Source organism: Loxodonta africana, chromosome X (genome assembly GCF_030014295.1).
Source record: "Loxodonta africana isolate mLoxAfr1 chromosome X, mLoxAfr1.hap2, whole genome shotgun sequence".
NCBI classification, from domain to species: domain Eukaryota; kingdom Metazoa; phylum Chordata; class Mammalia; order Proboscidea; family Elephantidae; genus Loxodonta; species Loxodonta africana.
This window is the reverse complement of record NC_087369.1, coordinates 80,298,941-80,313,684: the sequence shown is the minus strand read 5'-3', so window position 1 is coordinate 80,313,684 and position 14,744 is coordinate 80,298,941. Positions and strand designations below refer to the sequence as shown.

At 44.5% G+C, this 14,744-nt stretch overlaps 1 protein-coding gene across 1 annotated transcript; it reads left to right on the top strand.

Moving 5' to 3' along the window:
• The first annotated feature begins 6,641 nt into the window (after window positions 1-6,641).
• Window positions 6,642-12,026, top strand: SLC7A3 (solute carrier family 7 member 3). The gene is made up of 11 exons (XM_023551411.2): window positions 6,642-7,685; window positions 8,018-8,176; window positions 8,367-8,544; window positions 8,735-8,847; window positions 8,972-9,194; window positions 9,353-9,492; window positions 9,596-9,698; window positions 9,926-10,089; window positions 10,265-10,431; window positions 10,950-11,058; window positions 11,193-12,026. Exons 1-11 carry the CDS (start codon window positions 7,316-7,318, stop codon window positions 11,312-11,314), a joined length of 1,848 nt encoding a protein of 615 aa, XP_023407179.1. The 5' UTR covers window positions 6,642-7,315; the 3' UTR covers window positions 11,315-12,026.
• Window positions 12,027-14,744: the final 2,718 nt, after the last annotated feature.

The following is a 14,744-nucleotide window of genomic DNA, read 5'->3' as shown; positions in this document are numbered from 1 at the left end:
GATCATAAGTACCTCCTGAAATGACTGATCATCGACCAATTCTTTTTGGTACACTGACTCTGTGTATTCCTTCCATCTGCTTTTGATGCTTCATGTGTCGTTCAGCATTTTGCCCAAGGAATTCTTCACTATTGCAACTTGAGGCTTGAATTTTTTCTTCAGTTCTTTCTGCTTGAGAAATGCCAAGCATGTTCTGCCCTTTTGGTTTTCTGACTCCAGGTCTTTGCCCATGTCATTATAATACTTTTCTTTGTCTTCTCGAGCCACCCTTTAGAAATCTTCTGTTCAGCTCTTTTACTTCATGATTTCTCCCTTTCACTTCAGCTAGTCTACGTTCAAGAGCTAGTTTCAGAGTCTCTTCTGACATCCATTTTGGTATTTTCTTTCTTTCTTGTCTTTATAATGACCTCTTCCTTTCTTCGTGTATGGTGTCTTTGATGTCATTCTACATCTCATCTGGTCTTCGGTCACTAGTGTTCAATGTGTCAAATCTATTCTTGAGATGGCCTGTAAATACAGATGGGATATACTCAAGGTAGTAGTTTGGCTCTCATGGACTTGTTTTAATTTTCTTCAGCTTCAACTTAAACTTGCATATGAGCAATTGATGATCTCTCCCACAGTTGGTCCCTGGCCTTGTTCTGACTGATGATATTGAAGTTTTCCATCATCTCATTCCACAGATGTGGTCGATTTGATTCCTGTGTATTCCATCTGGCAAGATTCACAGGTATAGTCGCTGTTTATGTTGTTGAAAAAAGGTATTTGCAGTGAAGAAGTAGACAGTCTTCCAAAATTCTATCATGTGATTTCCAGCATCATTTCTATTCCCAGGTCCATGTTTTCTGACTACCGATCCTTCTTTGTTTCCAACCTTCACTTTCCAATCACTAGTAATTATCAATGTATTCTGATTGCATATTTGACCAATTTCATACTGCAGAAATTGGAAAAAATCTTCAATTTCTTCATCTTTGGTCTTAGTGACTGGTACACAAATTTGAACAATAGTTGTATTAACTGGTCACACTTGTACACATGTGGATATTATCACTGACTGCATTGTACTTCAGGATAGACCTTGAAATGTTCTTTTTGATGATGAATGCAATGCCATTCCTCTTCAATTTGTCATTCCCTGCATAGCAGACCATAAACAAATGAAAAAAACCAAACCATATGATAGTCCAATTCAACATGGCCAATATTAGTCCATTTCAGCTCACTAACACCTAAGATATTGATGTTTATGCATTCCATTTCATTTTTGATGATTTCCAATTTTCCAGCATTCATACTTTGTACATTCCACTTTCTGATTATTAATGAATGTTTGCAGTTGTTTCTTCTCATTTTGAGTTGTTCTATGTCAGCAAATGAAGGTCCTGAAAGCTTGACTGCATCCACATCAGGAAAGTCGACTCTACTTTGAGGAGGCAGCTCTTCCCCAGTCATCTTTTGAGTGTCTTCCAACCTGAGTACCTTATCTTCTGGCACTATATCAGACAATGTTCACCTGCTATTTGTAAGGTTTTCATTGGCTAATTTTTCTCAGAGGTAGACCACCAGGTCCTCCTTCCCAGTCTGTCTTAGGATGCAGCACTGGAAGTGCTCACTCGTCTATGCCAAGAAATTTGGAAGACTGCTACCTGGCCAACCAACTGGAAGAGATCCGTTTTTATGCGTATTCCAAAGAAAGGTGATCCAACCGAAAGCAGAAATGATCAAACAATATCATTAACATCACAGGCAAGTAAAATTTTGCTGAAGATCTAATCCCACTCCTAGGAATATATCCTAGAGAAATAACAGTTGTCACATGAATAAACATATGCACACCCATGTTCACTGCAGCATCATTCACAATAGCAAAAATATGGAAACAACCTAACTGCCTAGCAACAGATGAATGGATAAACAAACTTTGGTACATACACACAATGGAATACTGCATGATAATAAAGAACAAGGATGAATCTGTGAAACATCTCACAACACGGATGAATCTGGAGGGCATTATGCTGAATAAAATAAGTCAATCACAAAAGGACAAATATCATATGAGACCACTAATATAAAAACTCATGAAAAGGTTTACACACAAAAAGAAACAATCTTTGATGAGGGAGAGGAGTGGTGGGAGCGAAAAACACTAAATAGACAACAGATAAGTGATAACTTTGGCAAAGGGTAAGACAGTACACAATACTGGGGAAGCCAGCAAAACTTGTACAAGACAAGGTCATGGAAGCTCCATAGACACATCCAAACTCCCTGAAGGACCAAATTACTGGGCTGAGGGCTGTGGGGACCATGGTCTCAGAGAACATCTAGTTCAACTGGCATAGCATAGTTTATAAAGAAAATATTCTGCATTCTACTTTGGTGAGTAGTTTCTGGGATCTTAAAAGCTTGTGCATGGCCATCTAAGATACTCCACTGGTCTCACTCCATCTGGAGCAAGGGAGAATGCAAAAAACCAAAGACACAAGGGAAAGATTAGTCCAAAGGGACTAGTGGACGACAAATAACACAGCCTCCACAGGACTGAGTCTAGCACAACTAGATGGTGCCCAGCTACCACCACTGACTGCTCTGACTGGGATCACAGTAGAGGGTACTGGACAGAACTGGAGAAAAACGTAGAACAAAATTCTGACTCACACACAAAAAAAGAGACCTACTGGTCTGACAGACTGGAGAAACCCCAAGAATATGGCCCCTGGACACCCTTATAGCTCAGTAATGAAGTCACTATTGAGGCTGGCCCTTCAGTCAAAGATTAGACAGGCCCATAAAACAAAATGAGACTTAATGGGCACACCTGCCCAGGGGCAAGGATAAGAAGGCAGGAGGGGACAGGAAAGCTGGTAGTGAGGAACCCAAATTTGGGGAGGGGTGAGTGTTGACATTTTATGGGGTTGGCAACCAATGTCACAAAACAATGTATGCATTAATTGTTTAATGAGACACTAGTTTGTTCTGTAAACTTTTATCTAAAGTACGATAAAAAATATAAATAAATAAATAAACTTCTTTGCCGAAGATCATTCAAAAACAATTGCAGCAGTACACTGACAGGGAACTGCCAGAAATTCAAGCCTGATTCAGAAGAGAATGTGGAATGAGGGTTATCATTGCTGATGTCAGATGGATCCTGGTAGAAAGCAGAGAATACCAGAAAGATGTTTACTTGTGTTTTATTGACAGTCAAAGGCATTTGACTGTGTGGATCATAACAAATTATAGATAGCATTGTGAAGAATGGGAAATCCAGAACACTTAATTGTGCTCATGAGGAAAGTGTACATAGATCAAGAGGCAGTCATTCAAACAGAACAAGGGTATACTGCGTGGTTTAAAGTCAGGAAAGGTGTGCGTCAGGGTTGTATCCTTTCACCATACTTACTCAATCTGTATATTGAGCAAATAGTCTAAGGAACAGGACTATATGAAGAAGAATGGGGCATCAGGATTGGAGGAAGACTAATTGACAACCCATGATTTATGTAGATGACCCAACCTTGCTTGCTGAAAAAGCAGAGGACTTGAAGCACTTACTGGTGAAGATCAAAGACCACAGCCTTAAGTATGGCTTACATCTCAACATAAAGAAAACAAAAATCCTCACAACTGGACCAATAAGCAACATCAAGATAAATGGAAAAAAGATTGATGTTGACAGATATTTTTGGAGGACACAATTCAATCCATGACAAACTGGAATAAATGTTTAAAAAGTTAAATAAATGATGATAGATCAGTACTATGGAATATTATGCAACCATTAACAATTATCATTTTGAAGGCTGGTAGTAATTTGAAAAAGTATATGGTAATGAAAAAAGCTGAATGCAAAATTACATGATATGTCCCTACACATAATGTATGTAGACAGAGACCACAATAGAGTGTGCAAAGCCATAAGTAGTTTGTGAGGAATTATGGGTGTCTTTTTCCCCGCCTCCCAGTTTTCATGAATGTTAAAGTGTCTACAATGAAAACAAAAAAGTTCGATGTTTTGCACCTGACCGTTGTACTATGTAAGAGTTTGGCTGCTAACCAAGAAAGTCAGCAGTTCAAATCCACCAGCTGCTCCTTGGAAACCCTATGGGAGCAGTTCTACTCTGTCCTATAGGGTCGCTATGAGTTGAAATCAACTTGACAGCAGTGGATTTTTGGATTACTCCTAGAATTAGGCATCCATTTACCCAACCTTAACTTCCACTGCTTCCTAACAAACACAGCATTTGCGAAGCTGGTCCTCTGAGTTTACTTGTTGCCTCTATAGGCCCAGAGATCATCCATCCTTCATCCTTTAAGCCTCACCTTAAGCCATTGCCAACCTCCTTTCCCAGCCCCTTACAAATCAGTAGGCTTCCTTTACATATTCTAGTCTGTACTGATGACTTCTTTCTCTGAATATTTACACCAGTTTGTCAGTTAATTGAAGTAATCACCTAATCTAAGCAATGAACTGATCATCTAATAATAAAATACACACTAATATATTATTCTGAATATGTATCGAGTTTTTATTGACTACTCTTATTTGTCAGGCAGGAAGACTACTTCCTAATCTCAGCATCACAATAACCCTGTAAAATATGTATATTACAGTCAGAAAATGAGGCTCAGAGATGTTAAGTAATTTGCTCAAGGTCCCATAGCTAATAAATGGCTGGGCTGGGAATTTAACCTACATCTAACTCCAAAGACTGCACTCCTAATCACTATGCAATACGGTTTCAATTGTAATTGCGTGTGTTTCCTCTCCCTAACTAGATTGTTAAGACTAGGAAGGCAAGGATCGTATTTTGCGTTCCGTTTGTAGTCTTTTCAGTGCTATACTAGCTGCTATACACATAGTCAGCGCTCAGTAAATATTCAATGAATGCCTACATGAAGATGAAGCAGTTGAAATAACAATTACTTCAAAAAAGATTTAAACTTTAGCCAGATTCATTGGTGACATAGCCATAACGGATTGCTAAAGGAAACAAGGATATTTGGGTCAGTCCTTAGCCCCTGAGATGTTTTGGTGGGGGAGGATCATGCCTTCGCAATCCTTGTTGCTCCCTTATAGTTAACACATTGGGTTGGATGGATTATGGGTCTGATCCAACGTGATCGTTTTTTAGATTCTTAGGCTCCTCTTCTGTTTCCTAGAAACTCCTAGTCTAAAAGAGCCTCCCTAGCTGCTGGCCCTCCTCCCTCTTCGGCTTTGCTAGATGCCACACCTCCTCTTGTGCATTTGAATGAGGTATGGTACTTACCGGAGGCAGGCATTGAAGTTCAACAGACCAGGTTTTATCAATAAGGTCGTTAACAAATAATTACGGTGCGGCGTCAGGCAAATCATGCCCCTGAGCCTCGGCTTTCTTGTCAGGAAAATGGAATTAAATAAACTCTCCCTCCAGTATTCCAGTATTGTCTGAATTTAATATTTAATAGTTAAAAAAAAAATAGTTCAGTATGGAGAAATTGGGGCCTGGGAATCTAGATGCTATTAACTGTCTGTGTACAGGTAGTAGTTGAAATCGCCTCTATTCTCTTGCTGACTGCATCTAGAAACGCCCATAGCTGAGGGTGAGAGCTGAGGAGTCGAAGTCAGACGGCTGTCCATAATATGGCATGGTCCTTAAGAAAGATTTCAGGGGAGAAAGAACCTCGTGTAGACAAGAAAGCTGAGGGAGAGTGAGGTGGTGACTCCTGTGCTGTTTCCCCCTCCCCACACCGCCCAGAATAGCTGATTCTGACTAACAAGGCACTAAGGTAGAAAATCCCATGGGGGTTCTCTGCCCAGGAAGCCTCTTATTGTCCTGCTCTGGCGACCAGTGAGGAAAATAAGAAAAGGCTGCCCTTCCCCCTTTCTGGCTCTGCTCCCCGCCGGGCTTATTATAGGGGGTGGGAAGCAGTCTCTGGCCCCACGCAGTCCCTTTTGCAAAGCAAAGGAGTGTGTGGCGTGGCGTGGCGTGTGTGTGTGTGTGTGTGTGTTGTGTGTGTTGCGTGTGTGTGTGCATGTGTGTGTGTGCGTGTGTGTGTGCATGTGTGTGTGTGCGTTCTAGGGAGGAGGATTGGAGGGTGGGATCCTATGACGTTAAAGGCCCCGCCTCCTGGTGTATATAAAGGGTCGCTTGGCGCGCAACGACCCCAAGTAGCAGCTTTGAAGCCTGAGGAACCTAACTCCGGCAGCCCCAACCCAAGTAGGCTTAACTCAGCCTCACCGAACCCGATCCGGGACTCTCGGCTCCCTGGGCTGTAACCGCTCTCTGGTAAGCCTTGGGGCCCACACGTGGTTCGGAAGGGGGACAGCGAGGGTCTGGGCATACCTAGAATTCTCTGGCAACCATGGCATGCAGTTGCATCAGCGGGACCGTGACCTGTTGCTGGCAAGACCCCTGCCCGGGGAGCCACGGCTCTCATCTTCGCCCCAGCCCCAGACTGTTTCCAGAGGGGGATTATAAGAATCTAGGAGCTGAGTCGGGGGGGCATCGGGCGGAACCCCTCCTTCTTGCGGAGAGGAGGGGCAGTAATCTAGGGTTGCTTTGGGGCCCCACTCGGGGCGCGTCTCCAAATCTTTAGATACCGAAGCCGCGCCTCAAGGTTGATGCTAGCTGGGCGGGAGGAAGTGGGGGAACATTTGCTTACCCCCCTGGGCGACGGCAGCGCCAGTTACGTGGTGTGGGCTTGTTGAGGAAAGATGGAATCGTGTCGGTGATCACTTTTGATCCGCGGTCGCGCGGTCAGTTCCCCCTCACTCGGAGAGGTCTGGGGGCCATGCCTGTTTTAAGCCCTGGGGAAGAGCTCTGAAAAGGAACGTGGGTATTGGATGTGAGACGGGGAGTCTCCCCAGAGTTGCTGGCCCCTCCTGGGTTGAGTTCTGTTTAATTCCCAAGGAGCCACAGACCAGGGAACAGAAACGGATTAGGATCCGGGCTCTCTGGGTTTGGGTCTAGGATGAACCCTATAGTTTCCCAGCCAGAAAAAGAAAAGAACTAATATTGACTGAGCACCTACTAGGTGCCAGCCACTGTACCATAGGGGGCTTTCTCAAGTCTTCTCTGAAATTAATCACCCCGAAAACCTTATGGGGTATTGTAATTTCTACTTAAATACAAAGAAACTGAGGTTAGAGGTAAAGTGACTTGCCTTTGTCCTTTCACTGCCCCCTCCTATCGCTCTCCATAGCTCCTTTGCTTAGTGGAAGTGAGTCCTGTGATTCACTCTTAGAGCTTGAGGAGAATGAACCCTATTGAAGGGATTTTGTCTTGTTTTTCGCCAGATCCTAGCATCCTCTTCAATTCCAGCTAAAATGCTGTGGCAGGCACTTCGCAGATTTGGTCAAAAGCTGGTTCGAAGACGTGCACTGGAACCTGGCATGGCTGGGACTCGCCTTACCAGATGCCTGAACACTCTGGATTTAGTGGCCCTGGGTGTGGGCAGCACTTTGGGTGCTGGTGTGTACGTCCTGGCTGGTGAGGTAGCCAAAGATAAAGCAGGACCATCCATTGTGATCTGCTTTTTGGTGGCTGCCTTATCTTCTGTGTTGGCTGGGCTGTGCTATGCCGAGTTTGGGGCCCGGGTTCCCCGTTCTGGTTCTGCATATCTCTACAGCTATGTCACCGTGGGTGAACTCTGGGCCTTCACCACTGGCTGGAATCTCATCCTCTCCTATGTCATTGGTGAGACAGTGTGGCAGGGAGGGAACTGCACAGGGAATGGAGGGGATTCGGGTCAGGAGATCTGGGTGGAATGAAGCTGAGGTATTCATCATTCATAGGACTTCAATGTCCCTAATGTGTGTGTTTGTTGGGTGGGGGCTGGGATGGTTGAAGGTGTGGAGGAATTGTTCATTCTATGCATCTTTGTCCTAATTTCCATCATTAAGTGGCTGTTTTTGTCCTAAAGAAGACAGAATAGGTGAAAATGGCAGGGATTTGCATGAGACTAGTATGGGGGAGGGAGGAAAGGAAGGAAAGAATTTGACACCTTGTTTCTCCCTTCTGCTTCTCAGGTACAGCCAGTGTGGCCCGGGCCTGGAGCTCTGCTTTTGACAACCTGATTGGGAACCAAATTTCCCAGACCCTTCAGGGGAGCGTCTCACTGCATGTGCCTCATGTCCTTGCAGGATATCCAGATTTTTTTGCAATGGGCATTGTTTTGTTGCTCACTGGTGAGGTCAAGGGACAGGGATAATGATGGAGGAGGGGGACCTAGCAGCAGGCCTGGATAGGGCTTGATGGAGGTGATAATAGTCGGGGAGAAGAGAAGCTGGGAAGGAAAAGTCTGCCAGACAGAGGCAAGGAGAGAAAACTTGGGCTGAGAACTTTTTTCCCAGGGTCCTGAATGCATTTCTTCCACAGGATTGCTGGCTGTGGGGGCTAGTGAGTCGGCCCTGGTTACCAAAGTGTTCACAGGGATGAATCTTTTGGTTCTCGGCTTTGTCATTGTCTCCGGCTTCATTAAGGGGGATCTGCACAACTGGAGGCTCACTGAAGATGACTATGCATTGGCCATGACTGGACCCAATGACACCTATAGGTTAGGAGTTTCACTTTTAGGATCTACAGAGTTGGAAACCTGGTGGGGGATAGGGGAATATGAGCTAAGGGATTCTGAACTGGGAGTGGGGAGGAATGGAGAACCTGGGCCTTGAAGACCTAGCTAAGTAGTTTGGCATTAGAGAAAAGGTACACACCCTTAACCTTTTCCACCCCTTATTTCACCCTAGCTTGGGCCCTCTGGGATCTGGAGGATTTGTGCCTTTTGGCTTCGAGGGGATTCTCCGTGGAGCAGCTACCTGTTTCTACGCATTTGTCGGTTTCGACTGTATTGCTACCACTGGTAACACAGACATTCCATTCTGTCTGGGGCTTGGGCACAGTGTTACTCAGGCTGCATGCAGACCAGGGGCGGTAGAACAGTGAGCTTGCTTCCCTGATTCAGAATCTTGTGCCCCTTCCTGCAGGGGAAGAGGCCTACAATCCCCAGCGTTCCATCCCCATGGGCATTGTGATCTCGCTGTTCGTCTGCTTTTTGGCATATTTTGGTGTCTCCTCTGCACTCACGCTCATGATGCCTTACTACCAGCTTCAACCTGAGAGCCCCTTGCCTGAGGCATTTCTCCATATTGGATGGGCCCCTGCCCGCTATGTTGTGGCTATTGGCTCACTTTGTGCTCTTTCTACAAGGTCAGTATAAAATGTTTGTTCTCTTCTGCTCTCAGGGTCCCAGGTAGTAGCGGATATCCCTTTGGGCTGTGAGGGAGAGGCAGAGATCCCTTACTTACATAGGCTTAGGAAGAGAGATCCCAGCCAACTCATGGCACTCTGGGCATTCTCCACTCCAGCCTGTTAGGCTCTATGTTCCCCATGCCTCGGGTGATCTACGCGATGGCAGAAGATGGCCTCCTGTTCCATTTCCTTGGTCGGATCCACACTACCACATGCACACCCGTTGTGGCCACTGTGGTCTCCGGCATTATCGCAGGTGAAAAATCCCGTTTCTTCTCCCCATAGTTGTTTCACCAACTCCTTTAACTTTGCTATTCCCCCTGGTCTCTCATTTCTTATTTTCTGCTCCTCAATTTTAGCATTCATGGCATTTATCTTTGAACTCACTGATCTTGTGGACCTCATGTCAATTGGGACCCTGCTTGCTTACTCCTTGGTGGCTATTTGTGTTCTCATCCTCAGGTGAGACTCCCTTCCTCTGTATCCTGTGATTTGGGTTTTTATTCTTGAACCAACTATGGGGATCTGCTCCTCCTTCCTCATTTGCCTTCATTATCCTGGCTGTCTTTGAGAAAGCTGGGTATGCTTTCCTGCCAAAAAGTGGTGAGGAAGAAATTTAAGTTACCTTGGAGGAGATAGTAAAATGGTTAAGGGTTGTTCTTAATACTGCCTTACTACTCTTACCTTAGGTATCAGCCTGACCAGGAGATAAAGAATGGGGAAGATGAAGTGGTGTTGGAGGGGGAGAAGATACCTGAAGCAAAGTTCAGTCTACGGGGACTATTTTGCCCATCCAAATCCACCCCCACTCTACTGTCTGGCCAAGTTGTCTATATTTGTTCATCACTTCTTGGTGAGCAGTGGGACTTTCTTCTGGGAGGGCTCTAAGGGTAGCATGATGGGGTGGGAGTGTGTGGCATTTGGTGGCTGAAGTAGAACTACAGAGACTCTTTGGAATGGGGTGCATAACATCTTAACATACTGGTCTTGGGAGTTGGTTTTTGATGTCCCTCAATTTGACCTTCAAGCTCTACTGCTGACTGTCCTATGCCTGGTGCTGACCCAGTGGCCAGTTCCACTGCTTTCTGGAGACCCAGTGTGGATTGCAGTGGTTGTGCTGCTCCTGATGCTCATTGCTGGTGTTACTGGGATCATCTGGAGACAGCCACAGAGCTCTACTTCTCTTCACTTCAAGGTAAATGGCCTCTCTTTTCCCCCACCAAGCTACCTTGGGAGGAATAGGCTCCAGATACCTTGAGGTCTAATAAGGTTCATAAAACCAAACCCAAACCTGTTGCCATCAGGTAAATTCCAACTTATAGCAACCCTATAGGACAGAGTGGGAACCCTGGTGGTGTAGTGGTTAAGTGCTACGGCTGCTAACCATAAAGGTCAGCAGTTCGAATACACCAGGCACTCCTTGGAAACTCTATGGGGCAGTTCTACTCTGTCCTATAGGGTTGCTATGAGTTGGAATCGACTCGACGGCAGTGGGTTTGGCTTTGGTTTTTTAGGTATATGACAGTAGAACTGCCCCATAGGGTTTCCAAGGAGCAGCTGGTGGATTGGAACAGCCAACCTTTTGGTTAGCAGTTGAGCCCTTAACCACTGTGCTACCAGGGCTCCCAACCGTCTCTTCCCTAGTAGGGGTAGGGTAAAGCGTCTCTTTCTAGGTCACCCTGTAGTACTTAGAAGATTTTACTTTGTTCCCAGGTGCCTGCTTTGCCTCTTCTGCCACTAGTGAGCATCTTTGTGAATATTTATCTTATGATGCATATGACAGCTGGCACCTGGGCCCGATTTGCGGTCTGGATGCTGATTGGTAAGTATCCATTGGGGTGAGTAGGTCTCTTGGGTGTCCTATCCCAGTTCCCTCCCTTCTTGGTCTCAAGTGGGAGACCTATTAAACTTTCGTATGTTAATACTTCCCACCTCACAGCTACTTTTCCCCACTAGGTTTTGCTATCTACTTTGGCTATGGGATCCGGCACAGCCTGGAAGAGATTAAGAGTGACCAACCCCCGCTCAATCCTAGCACCGAAACTGTAGACCTTGATCTCAGCAGTTCCTCAATTTGACATCATCACACCTGAATGCTGTCTGGTATCCCTACACAATAATGGAGATGCCTCCTGACCCCAGCAGAGCTAGGCCTCCATGGGATATTGGTGGGGGTCATAATACAGCTCTGTATTTACTGGAATGAAGGGTGTCTTTGATGCTTCCTGTCTCCTTTTTTCACTTGTCTACTTTCTGATTATGTCTCTAACTTCTTCTGTAGGGTTGCTATGAGTCGGAATCGACTCGACAGCACTGGGTCTGGGTATAACTTCTTATTGGCTTTAAAACATTATTAAAAGAAAGTAAAAAAGAAACTGTATGTCTTATTCTCTGCTAGCCGAAGATGATGTTAAGTCTGACTTTAAGGGTGAAGAATTTCAGAGGAAGTCACTTGTTTGCTTTTGCTTCAGTCACTACAACACATCTGTTATACCTGTGTGTGCTTCTTGTTGGCTCAGAGTTTGAGGATGGTGATATAAGCAGCTGCCAAGTCTAATCACGATTAAAGGAATGATCTCGAGATACGTTTTCCCCTTGATACACTAAAGGTTAGGTTCTGAATAAATAGACATCAATATTTGTCTCTGAGATTTGAGGGTGAACTCTGATCTCAACATTGGTATTGGTTAGGGCCTACACTGAGACCATTGTCTCCTGTTCCACCCCTTTTAGTTGGACCAGTTCCAGACTCCTACGATTGCTTTAACAACAGAAATTTTGGCTGGGCTGTTTGACACTGTTAGGAAGAGGGGTTGGCAATAGGGGGGTTTGGTAAAAGACTGTATATATGTGTGGATACTGATTGCTGTAGAAGTAGTTGGGGAATGGAGATCAGAGCTATATTTATTCAACAAACATATATGGAGCTCCTATAAAATGCCAGGCCCCATGTTGGGTGATGGCGATACAAACATTAAAACAGTCCCTGCCCTCAAGGAGTTCACGATCTTGTGTGGGAGACGAGGAAGTAAACAAACGACTACAAAACAATGTGATTTGTACCAGGGTAAGGTTATGTGTCAAGTGCCGTAGAAGCACAAAGGACATGCTTGTCCTGAGTCTAGAGTAGGTACTTATGAAATGAATGACTTGTCTATCGTGGACATCGTGCACAAAGTCACGGAAGTGTGAAAAAGTATATGTATTTGAGACATGGCATATAGTTTAATGTGGCTTGAGGGTAACATATGGGGTAGTGGTGAAAGATAACAGACTCTTATTGGCCTTATATGCCCTACCAAGGAATTCAGACATAAATGATGTGTGGGGAAAGGGCTGGGGGAAGGTGGGAGTCACTGAAGGATTATATGGAGGACAATGATTAGATTTATCAATAAGGCAGCAGCATAGAAGATGGCTTGGAAGAGGGTGGAGGAAGATAGGTCAGAGAGATAATAGCTACTAGCATTTACGATTTACTATATGCCAAATACTTTTTTTATATGCCAAATACTTCGCATACAGTCTCATTTAGTCCTTTAAATAACCCTATGAAATTTTTTTCATTAAGATAATTATTTTTTATAGGTGACGTCTTAGTTATCTAGTGCTGCTATAACAGAAAAACTACAAGTGGACGGCTTTAACAAACAGGAATTTATTTCCTCACAGTTTAGGAGGTTAAAAGTCCAAACTCATGGAGCAGGCTCTAGGGGAAGGCTTTCTGTCTTTGTTGGCTGTGGAAGAAGGTCCTTAGTTCTTCAGCTTGTTTCCTGGTTTCTTGGAGATCTCCATGCAGCTTGGCAGAAATCTTCCCCCATCTCTGCTTACTAGCTTGCTTGTTTAATCTCTTTTATAGCTCAAAAGAAATCGACTCAAGATACACCGTATACTATGTAATCCCATCTCATTAACATAACAAAGACCACAGGCATAGAGGCTAGGATTTACAACACGTATTTTGGGGGACAAAATTCAGTCCATAGTATTCCACCCTTTGGCTCCCAAAATTCATGGCTTTCCCACACGCAAAAGACATTCACCCCATCACATCATCCCAAAAGCCTTAAATCAACTTCAAGTCTAAAATATCTTCTGAGTCATCTAAATCAAGTAGGGGTGAGATTTTAGGTGTATTACATCCTGGGACAAAATTCCTCTTTATCTGTGAACCTGTGAAATCTAGGCTACAAGTTATCTGTTTCCAAAGAACAATGGTGGAACAGGCACAGTAGACATTTCCAATACAAATGGGAGAAATTGGAGGGAAAGAAGGGATAACTGGCACCAAACAGTCCAAAACCCAGCAGAACAAACTACACTGGCTCTCAAGGCTTAAAAATAATCCTCTGGTCTCTGAGACAACCTGAGCAATGGCCCTGCCCTCCAGACTCTGAGTGTTGGCCATGTCCTCTAGGTTCTGGGTGGAGGCTCCTTGGCCCCGGGCTTCAGCATCACCTTTGAGGCCCACTGGGGTGGGAACTCTGCTCCCTCGGCCTTAGTCAGTCCCATTCTCCTAGGCTGAGTGATGACACCATCCCCTTGGCCCCAGAAGGCCCTGTTCTTCTGCCCATTGGGCATGACAGCTGTGCCTGCCAGCTTTGGGCAGTGGCCCCATTCTGCTGGCACACCTTAACAGCAGCCCCACATTCCAAAACTGAGTTGGTAAAGGTCCAACTCTTTGAAACCTAGGAGGCTGTGGCCCACCCCTTTGAAACTAAGAAGGCTCTGCTTCCTGTGCTCCTTCCAACAGTTCTGCTGATCTCTGAGCTGTTCCAGGAATGGTCCTTTCCTTGGAGGACAACAGATGTAGCTCCTTTGGTCTGTTTCCTGCCTGTAGAATTCCATGAGACAGAGAGTGTCCTATCCTTTCATTCTTTTTCTGTCCCCTTCAGTCTAAGCTGATGGGTTTTCTGCTGTGGTAGTTGGTTAGAATCACCAGTCACAGGCTTAATCTCTTTCACAAAAGATTGGGTAGTCATGTCCTTGGTGAACATTCTAGGACACGCATCCTTAGGTTGTACAACAGAATTTTCCAAATCTTTTTAAGCCCTTAAATCAACTTCAAGTCCAAAATATCATCTTCTGAATCACATAAATTAAATACGTGCGAGGCTTTAGGTGTATTCCATCCTGGGACAAAATCCTTCTTCATCTGTGAACCTGTGAAATCTAGATTACAAGTTATCTGTTTCCACAGAACAGTCCATCTCCTCTTGCATTTTACTATAAGTGACAAGGAGAAACCAAGTGGACCCTTTAAGATCTGGCTTAGAAATCTCATCAGCAGATATCCAAGTTTATCACTTACAAGTTCTACCTTCCACCAAACATGTGAACATAATACAACTTTTTTGTCATTGCATAAAAAGCATCACTCTTCCTCCACTGTCCAATCATATGTTCATCTTTTTTTTTTTTTTAAGCCTCACCATAAACACATTGAATGGCCACATTTCTAGCAACATCTGCTGCTGGCACCATATGTATTCTCTAAGATGATAGAGA